Source organism: Camelina sativa, chromosome 1 (assembly GCF_030686135.1).
Source record: "Camelina sativa cultivar CO46 ecotype springtype chromosome 1, ASM3068613v1".
Lineage (NCBI taxonomy): Eukaryota > Viridiplantae > Streptophyta > Magnoliopsida > Brassicales > Brassicaceae > Camelina > Camelina sativa.
In genome coordinates, this window is record NC_141880.1 from 9838479 (window position 1) to 9854459 (window position 15981).

General features: G+C 35.8%; 1 protein-coding gene and 1 pseudogene across 1 annotated transcript; both read left to right on the top strand.

Moving 5' to 3' along the window:
* Positions 1-6040: 6040 nt before the first annotated feature.
* On the top strand, positions 6041-12054 carry LOC104706352 (putative cysteine-rich repeat secretory protein 35). The gene is made up of 5 exons (XM_087510183.1): positions 6041-6149; positions 6944-7021; positions 7125-7223; positions 10591-11012; positions 11611-12054. Exons 1-5 carry the CDS (start codon positions 6041-6043, stop codon positions 12052-12054), a joined length of 1152 nt encoding a protein of 383 aa, XP_087366309.1.
* Positions 12055-14102: 2048 nt separating this feature from the next.
* On the top strand, positions 14103-15190 carry LOC109125232 (putative cysteine-rich repeat secretory protein 37 pseudogene; annotated as a pseudogene).
* Positions 15191-15981: the final 791 nt, after the last annotated feature.

Here is a 15981-nt window from a genome sequence, read left to right on the forward strand (position 1 = left end):
TGGACTCAAAGGTTATGAAAAGATGTTAAATAAAATCTACCAAGGCATTGGAGGTAATTAGAGAACTTTGAGTCTTGAAGATTTTCTTATCAATTACACAAGTGTTGATTAGAAAACTAATAAAAACTGTGTTTTTATTCTCTTAAACATGAAAGGTTAAAAGAAGATTAGACTAATTCATACTACAGCAGAATAAGACAAAGAATTACAGAGCTTCAATCATTTACACCCTTTCATAATAAGTTTTAATTCCTTCCTACATTTTTTACATTCCTAGCCACGTTCATCGTGTATACAATTTCATTTGATGTACCTCCAGCGTTCATCTGCCTAATCTGCATTAAAAGTTATTTTAGGAATAATTTCATTGACGTAATTTTTTAATAAAAAATGAAATAATTTACCATTATCTTCGGTCTCCAAAAAAAATTAGACAAAGAAAATTACTAGCTACCTGTTTTTGTAGACAACTATCAGTTGACCTTTAGCTCAATCTCCCTTTGGAGTCGACCTGCGACCTCAGGAACAGCCCCAGCCATCACTTGCTCAGTTGCATCTTCGATCTCTGTTTCCATCCCCGTAATCATCTACATAAATTGTTAAAAATAAGCAAATCAAGGGGAAATCAAGGATCGAGATCAAGAATCTCTTATTATTCAATCAATAGTTTATAAAACCAAATTTAAATCTCTTGTTATTCAAATATCACAACTTTCTTTTAGAATGCTACTTTGAATGATTCTAAGAGACTTTTTTTTTGTTTTTATAGTTAAAAAATACTCATATCAAAATCATACCCTTTGAGGTAGAATCTTAAAGGATTTCAATAAAAAAAAAACAAAAAAAAAACACAGTCATAAAACCACCACTATCTCTTCGGTAAGTTTTCTTGCAGATCAACTCCGACAATTCCGTCAACCCCATCAACTCTAGTCTCCGCAGATCAACTCTTTGTTTCTATTTTTTTCTCACATTCAACTTTGCTTCTCTCTCTCTCTCTCTCACTCTTTCTTGGTTATTGTCTACGAAGAACCATTGAAATATAGGATCACGTGGATTTTTTCTTACAACACATAGAAAACCATTAACTCCAACTTCCTTGTTGACTTGTTCCTTCTTCTCCTCAAGTGTCATTCACCTTCTTCTTCTTCCTTTTGCTCATCTTCTTCGCTTAGTTTCTTCCTTTGTTCTTCTTCTCACTCAAAAGCTTATTTTTCTTTCTTGCATGATTTAGGCTCCATGGTGGCGTGATGGTGTCTCCACAAATTTATGTCTTCTCCTACAACTTCACAAAATAAGCGACAGATTTTCTTTCTTTCTTTTGTGTTGTAAAATATTTTAAAATCACAAAATTTACTAATAAAATCTCATAGAATCTCGTAGAATCACATTTCATTTTCTAAAAAGAAAAATAAAATAAAAATCTAAAACACAATCAAAGCTCCTAAAAATCTCCGAAATCTTTCAAAATTCTAAAATATTAAAATCTTACCAAACCTTTTAAAATGTCAACTTCAATACCCCCTCTAAGTGTACAATTTTATAATTCATAACAAATATTTGGCCCACAAATGTTTATAAATTACTTTTTGGTCTTGTATATGTGTTTACTAAAAAATATTTTTTTTTTCATTTCCTAAGAATTAGTTCGGACAACCGCCGATTTATACTTGACAGTTGATATTTTAAAGTTAGTTAATTTAGTTATAAGTTTTCCGAAAAAACATTTTTTACACATGTTAAAAGTAAATGTAAGAAGGACAATAAGCCAAAATGCCCACAAATTCCTATCAGACTATTCTCAGAAAGTTAAGGACTCTCTCCCTAGCAAGATTAGCAAGAAGGCCCCTTAGCCAAAATATTAATAACAGATTTTTTTTTTTGAAATATTAGAGGCTTGAGTAGATCGAATAAGCACGATGTAATTAGAGAATGGATGCGGCAGAACAATTTTCAGTCTGGTTGTGTTTTCTAAACAAAGGTAAAAGAGAAAAATGTTGGTAGAGTGATGCATAAGATATCTGGAGATTGGATTTTGGTATTTAACTATGACTTGGGTAGGATTTGGGTTACCTGGAATAAGCAGGTGGTGTTTAAGAGCTGTCAGCTGATCACTTGTTTTGTAAAGCTAGCGAACGCTGATGAAGAGTTTTGGTGCTCCTTTGTCTATGCACTCAATACGCATAAAGAACTATGGCAAGATATTAAACAGCAGCATGATCTTTCATCTATACGGGGAAAAACCATGGGCCATATTTGGTGACTTTAATGAGACAATTGATGTGGAGGAGCATTCAAATTTCGATGCTGCATTGTTGGTCTCTTGTGGTATGAGGGACTTTCACGAGGTTATGAGATATTGTTCTCTTTTGGATATGTGGGTACTAGGGCCGCTTTTTACATGGTCTAATAAGTAAGAAACTGGCCTCATATGCAATAAGCTGGATAGAGTGCTGCAGAATGTGGATTGGCCTAATTCTTATATGCACAATCATACTATATGTTATGGAAGAGGGGGGGGGGGGGGGGGGGGGCTACGCGCACTCAGCCGCAGTAAGCTATCGAATATTTCTCGGAGAGCCTCTGAAGCTTATACGGTTCTATGTGCTAAGCAGCTTGCCACACGTTCGAGTCCTTCTCCTCTAGAAATTGCAAGTTGAAGCGTTGGCTTATGCTCAATGGAAGAGAGTTTCAGGGTTAGAGGAGAAATATTTGAAGCCAAAGGCTAAGTTGCAATGGTTTAAAGTGGGTGATTTCATGAACAACACTCTCAGAATTTTACAATCGGGTTATTCATAATGCTATTAAAGAAAGAAAATCTCAAAATTTTATTCCTGCCATCAATGATCAAAATGGGAACAAAATTACAATGTTGGAGGACATCAAAGCTAAGAGGGTTTGGTTCTTCTCGCACTTGTTAACACATACATCACCTAGAGTTTATTTGCATCTCTGTTGATAGTTTGCGGGAGTTGCTCCCTTACTGGTGTACTTTGCAGGAGCACACTCGTATTCTTAGGGACATAAGTGAAAAAATTCTTTTGTCTATGCCATTGAATAAATCGTCGAGACCCGATGGTTACACAATTGAGTTTTTCTAGAGCGCATGGTCTATAGTTGGTAATGATCTTGTCACATCTATTCAATCATTTTTCTGGTTTGGTTTCTAGCCTACGAGGGTGAATGCCATGATTGTCATTCTCATATGTAAGATTGCTAATGCACAGGCCATGAAGGATTATAGGCTTATCTCCTGCTGTAATATTTTATAAAAGATCATCTTAAAACTATTTTACCTGAGTTTGTTTCTCCAAATCAATCTACTTTTATCAAGGACTTGTTACTAATGGAGAACTTATTGTTGGTCACGAAATTTGTTAAAGAGTATCACAAAGAGGGCGACTCTTCTTCATGTGCCATGAAGATTAACATCTCCAAGGCTTTTGATTCTTTACAGTGTTCGTTCTTGTTAAATGTGCTTGCAGTGTTGAATTTATCGGATAAGTTCATTCATTGGATAAGTTTGTGTATATCAACAACCACGTTTTCGGTGAAAGTGAATGGGGAATTAGCTGGTTTTTTAAGAGTGAAAAAGACTTGCGACAAGGTTGTTCACTCTCCATGTATCTCTTTGTCATTTATATGAATGTTCTCTCGGATCTTCTTGACAAAGCTGCTGTATCACGGAGGTTTGGTTACCACCCTCGATGCAAAATCTTGCAGCTCACCGTCTCTGTTTTGCGGATGACATCATGGTATTTTCGAATGGTAAACCAGCCTCGATGGAAGGGATCTTAGAGGTTTTTAAAGACTCTGGACTCAGTTTAAGCTTGGAGAAGTCTACTTTTTCCATGGTAGGCATCTCGGATCCCATACGTGACACGATACTCTCAAGAATTCCTTTTGCAATTGGCTCCCTTCCTGTTTGCTAATTGATTTTACCTTTGCTCACCAAGGGGATGACGATGCATGATTGTCTCCCTCTGCTTGACAGCATTGGTTTCAATGATTTGCAGAGCAGCTGCAGCTCCTTGTTTCGGTCTTTGAGAGCTTAACCAACTTTTGAATTTCAGCATTTAGGCTACCGAGTGTTACATTACGGAGTTGGAGAGGATTTGCACTCCATTTCTCTGGCCGGAGCTGAAACTTAATGTGAAAAATAACAAGTTATGTTCACAGACACTTCACTACCTGTTTCACTCATAATTTATACCTTCTCTCAAGCTCCATCATCAATAGTACAACTCACTAGCTGCTCCAACTACTCTTTTAAGCAGCGGTTAATAAGATTTGGATGGAGCGTAACCAACAAAAGCATGGTGATTGGTTGACCTCTTTTAATCAACATATCCAGTTTATGGATTGATCAATCCATAACGTACTCCTCTCATAGCAGCTTGTTTTTGTAACATCCGCGAACCAAATAATGGGTTTTGGGGATGGATGTTGATCGACACCAAGGGTTGTGTCGGTCGACACCAAGGGTTGTGTCGGTCGACACCAGCAACTTCTAGTTCGACGAGATTGTTTTAATTATCGAGGAAAACATTATAACATGGATATTTAAGTAGGAAGTCGAAAAAAAAGGTTTTGGATAGCTTATTTTGTCGCTGTTCCATAGAGAAAAAGAGAGAACAAAAGAAAGGCTTGAGAGTTTGGTGATTTTTTGGGAAGATTTCTGGCTATTCTTGAGCAATCTGAAGCTAGGAGGGTGATAGAAGCTTGCTAGGAGTCTTTGGGCGTCAGTTTGGTCAGAAACTTCCTGCAAAGAGGTGAGTGCATTACCATGGATGATCTAAGCCTGAGATTTCCTTTTGTCTTGCTTAATTTGTGTTATTGTGGTGTTTTTCTTGCTTCTTATGGTTGTTATAGGGCTCCTACGGTTTCTTTATGACTTTTGATCGAGTTTTGGATGGATTGGAGGTGATGAGAAGCGAGATTCGACTCTCGACTTGGAGCAGATCGCGTCTGCGGAGTCAGAGTCGATCGACACCAGGTGGGTGTCGGTCTACAGCATGTATCACAGTCAATTGTGTGTGGCATGGATTCCTAGAACATCCTCCTCGAGCCTACAACATGATTCCAGAGTGAGTTATTTTTTTGTGTTTCGGTTTAGATTGTTTGCTTAGCCTTATGTTCATGGTAGTGCAGATGGTTAGAAGTGGTGTTGTTGCTGGTCGTGGACGTGGACATGATCGTGGTAAGGGCAGAGGCCCAAAGGTTAGTGATACCGTGGATCATAGTGTGACAGCAGAGGGTGTTGGTTATTCGCAGGACTTTCAGCAGGAGTATGTGAGTGTGTCCGGTGAGGGTATTTATAGGACCACATGCGCTGAGGGAGTCGGTGTGGGCGGGCTCGGTGCATGGTTGTCCGGTGATGCTAGGGTTTCGGGTGCAGGAACGGTTAGAGCCCCTGGGGAGGTGGAGACCTTGGGGAGGTGTTGACCTTGTGGACTTGTTGGCGCGGGTGCTGGAACGGTTGCCAGCAGTGGTACTGTCTCAAGCACATGTAGTATCGCCAGTGGCAGCGGAGGTGCATCAGCCAGTGGCAGCGGAGGTGCATCTGCCAGTGGCTGCGGATGTGGGAGCTCATTCTCGTTATTTCAGTCTGCTGAGGGAGATGAACTACATCGGTACTAAGTGTTTTTCGGGTGGTACTTACTCTACTATGGTAGATGCATGGAGAACAAGAATGGAACGTAACTTTTAGTCTCTCAGGTATCCTCAGGATTTTTTGGTTGTGATGCTTAGTTGTGGTGGAGATCAATGGCTGCTAGGAGGGTGCAGAGGGAGATGTCTTGGGCTGACTTCGTCGAGGAGTTCAACCGCAAGTATTTTTCTAGAGAGGCATTAGACCGGTTGGAGGTGCAATTCCTACAATTATCTCAGGAGACTTGGTCAGTGCGGGAGCTAGTCTTGTATTCAGTCGACTTCTGATGTATAGGGGTTGGCCGATGGAGTCTTAGAAGGCTCAGATTAGGAAGTTTATAAGGGTCCTTCGTGATGATTTGAGGGTCCACTGCACAGGGGGAGTTATGTGATGCGTGCAGAGCTAGTTGAGACTGCAACAGAGATTGAACAGGACATTCAGGAACATGTAGTGACGGTTAGTCCATCAGTTCAGACTAGGAAGGCAGAGCATCCTGGAGGTTTTGGCAAGGGGGGCAAGCCTGCGCAGGAAAGCAAGAGGAAGTGGGAGGCTACGCAGAGGCCAAGTGGTGCAGGGTGCTTCGGGTGTGGGAGCATGGATCACAAGGTTGCTAGCTGTCCCCAGAGGAGTGCTACGGCAGCGGCACAGTCAGCGGTTTGTGTATGATATTATTGCAGGAAGCCTGGGCACATCAAGCGCAAGTGTCCCAAGTTGCAGCAGATGGCAGTGAATTGAGTAGGCGCCACAGGTGTACATGACTGTGGACTGGTGTAACTAGTGTCAGGGCGATCACAAGTATAATTTTTGGAAACAAAGCTTTGTGAATTTTTAGTAGTTTCAAATTTTATAAATTGCCTATGATGAGCGTTAGGGTTCTTAGCACATGAGATTTTTGTAGGGACCTTGTTGGTAGACGGGTTTAAGTCCCACATTATGTTTGATTCTGGAGAAACTCATAGCTTCATTACCCTGGAGTGCGCGGAGAGCGCTAATATCAAAGGATACCCGAGAGAGCGAGCGGGAGTTGTCAGAGTTGCGGGAGGCAAGTTTCTGAGAGTCATTGGACGGGCGAGGGGAGTTTATATTAATATCATAGGAGAGTCATGGCCAACAGATTTGCTTATCAGCATGGTAGAGTTGTATGATGTTATCTTGGGGATGGATTGGTTACACCGTCACATGGTTCATATGGATTGTCATCGGGGTAGAGTGTAGTTTGAGCGTCCAAGAGGGAAGTTGGTTTTTAAGGGAGTTAGAGCAACTTCGGGGAGTCTCGTGATCTCGGCCATGCAGGCTGGGATGATGATCAAGAAGGGACTAGAGGCTTACTTGGTTATGATATCGATGCCAAAGTCAATAGGCCAGTCTACGGTTAGTGGTATTCAGGTTGTTGATGAGTTTGAGGATGTGTTCCAGTCATAGGAGGGGTTAGCACCATCTCAGTGTTATCCTTTTACGATTGAACTGGAACTAGGGATAGCGCCGTTATCTAAGGCTCCATACAAGATGGCTCCAGCAGAGATGGCAGAGCTGAAGAAGCAGTTAGAAGATCTATTAAACAAGGGAGTTATTCGTCCTAGTGTATCACCGTGGGGGGCGCTGGTGTTGTTTGTGAAGAAGAAGGATGAGAGTTTCTGCTTGTATATTGATCGTCGGGGGTTGAACCGGGTCATTCTAAAGAACAAGTGCCCTCTTCCTAAGATCGATGAGTTGTTGGATCAGCTGAAAGGTGCTACTTGGTTCTCTAAGATAGATCTGGCGTCGGATTACCATCAGATTCTGATAGATGAGACAGATGTGAGAAAGACTGCATTCAGGACAAAGTATCGGCTTTATGAGTTCGTGGTGATGTCGTTTGGGGTTAATAACACTCCAGCAGCGTTTATGAGGTTGATGAACATTGTGTTTTAGGAGTTTCTGGACGTGTCTGTCATTGATATGCTCAAATTGTAATACCCTAATGGTACTAACAGTCTTTGCAGTTGTAGTATTTTAAGGGTCGAATCCACAGAAACTCTAGATCACACAGTAGACTTACTAATCTTTTAATTATGCTAAATCAAAATATTAATTTAAAAACAATGCAGAAACAGAATTAAGAAGTGTTGTAAATTCAGGAATTAAAAACGATAGGCCTAGGGAATTTCTCAGGAAATTATGGAATATTAAATCAATAAATTAATTAGGATTCAAGCAATTAAGATCAGATCTAGAACTCTAAACAATTTTGTAAAATAAATCAGTTTTCACTGGAAATATTATCTAAGTTGCAAAACCCGAAAATCCAAATCTCTTTGCAAAATTCAAGTTAAAAACCAGCAATAAAATCAAGTTTAGATAAGTTCACAAAATTACTAAATCAAATCTCTTTGCAAGAAGTAATTTTGCTCATCAAAAGGTTTTATCAGGAAAATCAATTATGTTCTCATATCAATCAATAATCCTAATATCTAAATCCAGATGATTAATCAAAGATCTAGCATTAAGAACAACCAAAGATGAAGATCAAAGAAGATAATGAATCGTAAATAATAACAGACCTAATAAACCATAAAGACCCTATGAAAAATCCTGAACCTAACAAGAGATCTACTCAGACATGATCAATGAAACAAAAATCATGAATAAAATAGATATCATTAAGAGATTAAAGGAAGAAGTAAAGGAGTTCTGAATCTTCTTTGAAGCAGTCTTGATTCTTCTCTCCAAAAGCTCTCTAAAAATATCTCAGGGTTTTCTCTCAAAATTTGTAGGGAAAAATAAAGCTTAGGTTTAAACAATGACCATAAAAATCCTATTTATATTCCTAAAACACATCCAGGGACTAATGATGCAAATATGGAAAACTGTGGGGCAGATTTGTAAAACTTCCAAATTTGAAGACTTGTCTCGACTTGCATGGGTGTTGACCGATGCTCATGTGGTGTCGATCGACGCTCTTCATAAAATCAGACTCCAAATTGATTTCCTCTGGTTAAATGCTCCAAAACAGTCCAAATTGCTCCATTTCGCCACAGCCGTGCCAAAATCCTATAAAGACTCAAAAGACTCTAAAAATACCAAAAATACTCTAGAAATATGACTTATATCATGGCTAAAAACACCTAAAAACTATGATATATCAGTCATCATCTTCATCGACGATATCCTGGTTTATTGCAAGAGTCCAGAGGAGCATGCAATGCGTTTGAGGGCAGTTCTGGAGAAGCTGCAGGAGCAGAAGTTATTTGCTAAGTTGAGCAAGTGTAGTTTATGGCAGCGGGAAATGGGATTTCTAGGTCATATTGTTTATGCAGAGGGAGTTTCTATAGATCCAGAGAAGATTTAGGCTATCAGAGATTGGCCTAGACCGCAAAATGCTACAGAGATCAGGAGTTTTCTTTTGTTGGCAGGTTATTACAGGAGATTTGTGCAGGGCTTTGCGAGCAAGGCACGACCGATGATTAAGTTGACAGGGAAGGAGGTTCCTTTTGTTTTTTCACGGGAGTGTGAGTAGGGTTTCACGAGTCTAAAGGAGATGTTGACTACTACGTCAGTATTGCCATTGCCAGAGCAGGAAAAACCCAAGGGTGGTGTTGGTCGACACCAAAAATTTCTGGTTCAACAAGATTGTTTTAAGTATCGATTTGGGTCGGTTTGGTTTAAGGAAAACCTTATAACCGGACTATTTAAGTGGGAAGTCGACGAAAAAGGTTTTGGATAGCTTATTTTGTCATCGTTCCATAGAGAAAGAGAGACAAAGAAAAATGGCTTGAGAGTTTAGTGCTTTTTTGCAAACATTGCTGGATATTCTTAAGAGATCTGAAGCTAGGAGGGTGATAGAAGCTTGCTAGGAGTGTTTGGGCGTCAGTTTGGGTCAGAAACTTCCTGCAAAGAGGTGAGTGCATGACCATGTCTGATCTAAGCTTGATATTTCCTTTTGTCTTGCTTGTTTTGTGTTGTTGTGGTGTTTTCCTGCTTGTTATAATTGATATAGGGTTCATATGGTTTCTTATGAATTTTGATCGAGTTTTGGACGGATTGGAAGTTATGAGAAGCGAGGTTTGACTCTCGGCTACTGCGGAGTCAATGTCGATCGACACCTGGTGGGTGTCAGTCGACACCATGTAGAAGCATATCCATCAACACAGAACAAATGAAACTATGGGATGAAACTATGGGATGAAGTTTTTATTATAAAGTAAAGCTTTATATAATCTTATATTATATAATAAGAAAAGGTTTTTTTTACTTTGCCTAATAATGTGACATTTGGCACTCTACTTTTGATAAGAGAATGTTTTTTTTACTTTACCTAACTATGTGACATTTGGCACTCTACTTTTGTGATACATGTCATTCTCATTAATTTTAAATTTAACATTTTATTTTTTTATTTGACTTTATTTTATTTGTATCTTATATGGTGTAGAGTTTGTTAAAAAAAAAGATAATTGTTGTATAGTTTGCTTTTTGAATTTCAACATTGTTACAAAAATATCTTCCTTCTATTTTTTTAGTTTTAGCATCTTATATATTTCATAATGAAATCATACACCATAGAACCTAAAAAAATACTGATCAACCCAACTAAAAAATATAAACAAATTGAAGCCAAATAAAAATAGAAAATGGTTTCATAGTTTTAAAGTAAAAATTGAAACCAAATTAATTTATGATAGACTAATTTAAAAATATAGAAGATTTTTAACTATATATATATATATATATATAAATCATATTATATTCAATAATCAAATATAATTTATTTAAGACACAACTCAAATTTGTTTTTAATAGTATTCTATAAGCTACAATTTGACTGTCTTTAAAACATATGTACTAAAAAAATGGTATCATATCTTAATTGTTTTATCTCCCTCAAGAAATTAGGGTGCTAGAAAAGAATATCGTTTTGAGATAGAATATTAGTTAATCAAGTTACTAATGAGACCAATCAGCTAAAATCCTTCCGAGTCTCCAACATTTCATTTATCAAAAAAAACAAAAAAAAAAATACAACCTCTTGAAAAAGAATCAAATCCAAAACAATGTATTCTTCATATATTATCTATCCAAACACCTAGTCTATGTCCCTATCTTGGCAATCCTACTCCTCGTACGCAGCGTTTCATCACTAAACCTTACTAATGAGTATCTCAACCACAAATGCTTCGTTAGTGAAGGGAAATATAAGCATGGTGGTAAATATGAGAAAAACCTCAACGTTCTCAACCGTTATGTCTCTGATAATGATCTTGCGAGCGGATACGTGCATGTTTCTCATGGCCAGGCTCCAGATTCTGTCACCATCATATTACAATGTCGTGGCGACTCCTTCAGGTCCAATTGCCACTCTTGCTATGCCACCGCCGTCGACGAGGTAATGGCACGAAACATAAGTTAACTAATAATACCATCTGATATATATCTTTATTATTATTTTATTTTTTTGGCTAATTAAAAAAAATATATATTGAAGATGACATTATTAATTTTATTTATTTGTGGTATGAAATATATCTTTATTTTTGGTAAGATAATTTAAAAACAATTGTTTAATTTGTGTATCTATAATTTATATGATTACAAAGTTTGTCATAGTGATTGAATATTAGTCCAGTTTCATATCAAGTAAAATCTTAAGATTTTTAGTCATAATAAATATAAATTAGCATTAGAAAAAAAAACCTTTCAAACTTATTTTCATTACAACACTTCAGCATAAAAGAAAAAAAATGCAAACATCTTATTTAATTTAATAGGGCTACGTGCCAGTACGCATATACATGTCAGTTTCTATACATAGTAACTAATGTCTTTTTCTAAATTGTAAAAATTATAGAATCTCTCTACGTACATTCTATTTCTAAAATCATCAGGTGAAAAATATATATAACCAGGAAAAATAAAACATATCTTTCATTGAGAAATTAAATCATCATATAAAATGTAACAAAACATCTATGCACATTTGACAGTTTCACAGGAGATGCCAGGGAGACAAGGCAGGAATAATATGGTACGACCAATGTTTTCTCGTTATTTCTAAGATCAAACCCCAAGTCCCAAGAAAGATAGATTTCAAAAACACTTTTTCAATGCACAATCCAAAAAATGTGAGCAAGGAAGCAAGATCGTTTGACAAGATGACAAGGGATTTCCTTTACGAGCTGGTGCGGAAACCCTCTTATCCCACTGTGGTCGAACACCAGTCTACATATTATGCTGCGGGGGAGAAAAAGCTCGGGGCGAATAAAATTTGTGCAATGATGCAATGTGCATCAGACATATTGCAATGTAAGGTTTGTTTGGAATGGTGTATCAGAGAGCTTCCAAAGTGCTGCAATGGTAAACAAGAAGAGAGAGTTTTAGGTATGAGCTGTAATCTTAGGTATGAGCTATACCCTTTTCTTAGGAATTAACAGACCGTTTTGATGTTAATGCGAAACACATGATCTCTTGATATCTTTCAAACCAAAAAATTGTTTTGTTTGCTTCATTATTATGTATTTTGCTTTCGTAGAGAAAATCTTGTTTTGATCTGCAGCCATTAATGAACTTTTATCTTAGTCTAATATAATAATTGAGACGTTAGTATAACAAAATAAGTTAGTAAATAACAACTAATTAATATTATTATCCGTTCTATAATATTTGAGAAATTGGTATAACAAAAATACAGTAAAACCTCTATAAATTAATACTCTATAAATTAATAAACACTATAAATTAATAAATTTTGCTGGTCCCAAGTCGGGCCAGTGTAAAAATTAACAATATTCGATAAGATAATAAGATAATAATTTTTTCGAAATCTCCTTATAAAATATGATCCCAATAATATCATAAATTAATAATTATGTAAATATATATATATATATATATATACTGATATAATAGTGTATGTTTCTCCTAAAGCTCAATTCTATAGAACAATTGTAATGTTGTATTTTCAACCTATAATAATATCTCTAAAATATTTTATAACATGTCATACAAATAATTAAAATTTAAAGTTTAATTTTTAGATATGCATCATTTACAATTTGATAATTTAACAGATTATTAAAATAGGAGAATTGATATTATTATTCATAGATTTGAATTTATGTGTCTCATGTGTATAAGTCAATTTGTCTATAATATTTGTAATTTATTGTAAATAGTGCTTTCTAAATATTACAAATTCAATTCCTAAACCATAAAATTTATAACATCCGAAAGTTTAATCTTATTTTGCTATAGTTGTTCCAATTCAGAATTTTTTAAAAAATAAACAATTAAAAATATATCTATAAATTAATAATTATTAATTTACACTATAAAATAATAATTATTAATTTATAGATAAATTAATATCACTATAAATTAATAAAATGTCTTAGTCCCAACATTATTAATTTATAGAGGTTTTACTGTATCTCTTTCTTTTTCAAGTTTACGTGTCATTACCATTCCGATTTAGTTTTACAATGTACACAACATTTATTCTTTCTAACCAAGACAAGAAATCTTTCTAACCAAGACAAGAAAAGACTGCTACAATAAGTAAAAAATACGTACAAGCATTGCAGTCTCTCTCACACTCACAAATCAGTAAACAATACCAACAATGTTTACTCCAAGGAAAAATAAAATCCCCTGCGTAATATGTCATTTTGTGGACTATACCTTTTTATAATATGTTATTTTTAGTATTGAAACTAGAGGGATTTTAAAAATTACATCTTTTCCTATGTTAGTTTTTAAAAATACTTTTCCATGTTTGTCATTTTCAAAAATATCCTTTTTCTATATATAAAATCACTAAATTCTAAACCATAAACTCAAAATACTAAACCCTAACCCCTCAAAATTATATCCTATACGTAAAATAGAGAACTCAAACTTAAAATAAAAATTCTAAAAATTAATTTAATTTATTGAATTTGTGTAAAAAAAAAGGTAATAGTAAAAATGTTCAAAAAAATGTCCACATCATTATTAGCTCGTTTAGACCTGCGCTTTTCATATTCACAACAACAACCCCAATCACAAATGCACATTGCATGGACGATGAGCTAAATTGCATAGAGAATATTAAGAAATCCATGAATAATACAGTTTAACAAAATTACAAGGTCCGAAACGTGTGATTATGTATTCTAAGAGTTTTAACTTAGTATATATTGAATTTTTCACTGGCCCTCCCCATCCCTAGCCGAAAAATACACAACCCCTCTCTCATATTTGTTACAAATAAAGAAGAAACATTAATCAAAAGATAAAAAATAACTTTTCTTTTACAAACTCAGATGATCAGTTGAATACTTCCTTAAGTAACCGAAAAAAAGAAAATCGTTTTGAGATAATTAGTTAATCCAGTACACAATAAGACCAAAAAGATAAAATTCTTCAGAGTCTCAAATGCTTCATATTTTTCTTTTCTCTAAATCCCTCTTTTCTTGAAAGAGGATACAAATCAAAAACAATGTCCTCTTCATTTTCTTTACCCAAACGCCTTGTTTCTGTTCCTATTTTCGTCATACAACTCCTCCTCATACACAGTGTTTCGTCCCTGAACCTTACCAATGACTATCTCAACCACAAATGCGTTGTCAGTGAAGGGAACTATAAGCCTGGAGGTAAGTACGAGGAAAACCTCAATTTTCTCACCAAATCCGTGTCTACCTATGATTGCCGGACGGTTTCATACGCATATCACGTGGCGATGCTCCCGATTCCGTCACCATCATATTACAGTGCCGTGGCGACTCCTACGAGTCTAAGTGCCGCTCCTGCTTTGTCACCGCCCTTGCTGGGGTAATTTCACTTCAACATTATTAATTGGTCGTGACGTCACAATCTAATCGACCATTGGTAAAACATAATATTTCGATTTTAGTAGGTATAGTTTTCAAATATACACATATATCATGGTCAAATAGATTTAATACATACTCTTACTAATGTCGACGTAATTATATGATTTACAAAAATGTGAAATAAAACGATAAACACAATATCGCAATCGCAGTATATATTTTAAAAAACGTCAACACATCAATATATTATGCACATAGAAACCTGAAGTTACCGTAACTAAATTCAGTATATTTATATAACAGTTTCGAAGGAAATGTCACAGACACAAAGGGGGAATAATATGGTACGACCAATGTTTACTCATTATTTCTTCGATCAATAATGAAAATTCAAGGAAGATAGATTACAAGAATAGTTTCTCTATGCACAACCCAAAAAACGTGAAACGAGGATTCAGAGTCGTTCAACAAGAAGACAAGGGATTTCCTCAACGAGTTGGTGCTGAAAGCCATTAAACCAGATGGCGTCAACCTTGTATATTATGCTTCGGGGGAGAAGATTCTTGGGACGAAGAAATTATATGCAATGGTGCAGTGTGCCCAAGACACATTGCAATGTCGAAAATGTTTGGAATGGAATATCATGGAACTTCCCAAGTGCTGTAACGGTAAACAAGGAGCGAGGTTTTTGAGTACGAGTTGTAATGTTAGGTATGAGCTGTACCCTTTTCTTAGGACTTTAAAGACTGTTTGAAGATGATGTTGCACACACTTTGTTTTTTTCCAATTCTGTTTTTGAACTTTTACCTTTGTTTTCTTTATTTGTTTTTTTCTAAGGTCCAAGCAATATATACCTATGAATTATGACGAGGAAAGTCTGAAACCTCATTCTCCCTCATCTTTTGACTTGATTTATAAATAATGAGACTCATGGTTTCTTCTCCTCTCTTCTCTTTCTCATTTTCATATAATCTTTTAAGATATATAATATACTCTTCTTTTTTTTTGACAAACAGATATATAATATACTCTACTAGTAAAATACTAATTAAAATCATATAGAAAAAAAAAAAAATATATATATATATACAATATTCACCCACATTATTAATTCGTTTGCAACATCATTTAATAAGAATATAGCTCGATCGAGGTGGCCCTCCATATTTCCCTCTTGGTAAAAGAACGATGTTGTGTTCTAGCTGTACTACTCAATCATTAGTGTCTCCTTTACTAGATTGATATCACAGTCGCGCTATCTAATAATAAAGAACTTAACCAGTTGGTAACCATATCATTCATCGTTTTTGAAAGAAAAGAATTTAGACTAAAACATTTTCCCACAGTTAAAACTAAACGAGTCAGCCGTTTGAAAACAATTTATTTATAGCATATTGAACACGTAATTTCACATTATTACCTCGTTCGATCCGCGGTTTTCAGGCCATGACCACAAATCTATCACAGTGCATGACGCTAAATTGCCATGCATGGGATATCAGTCCTTTTCCAGAGGGGATCCATATATCATACAGTTTATAGCAA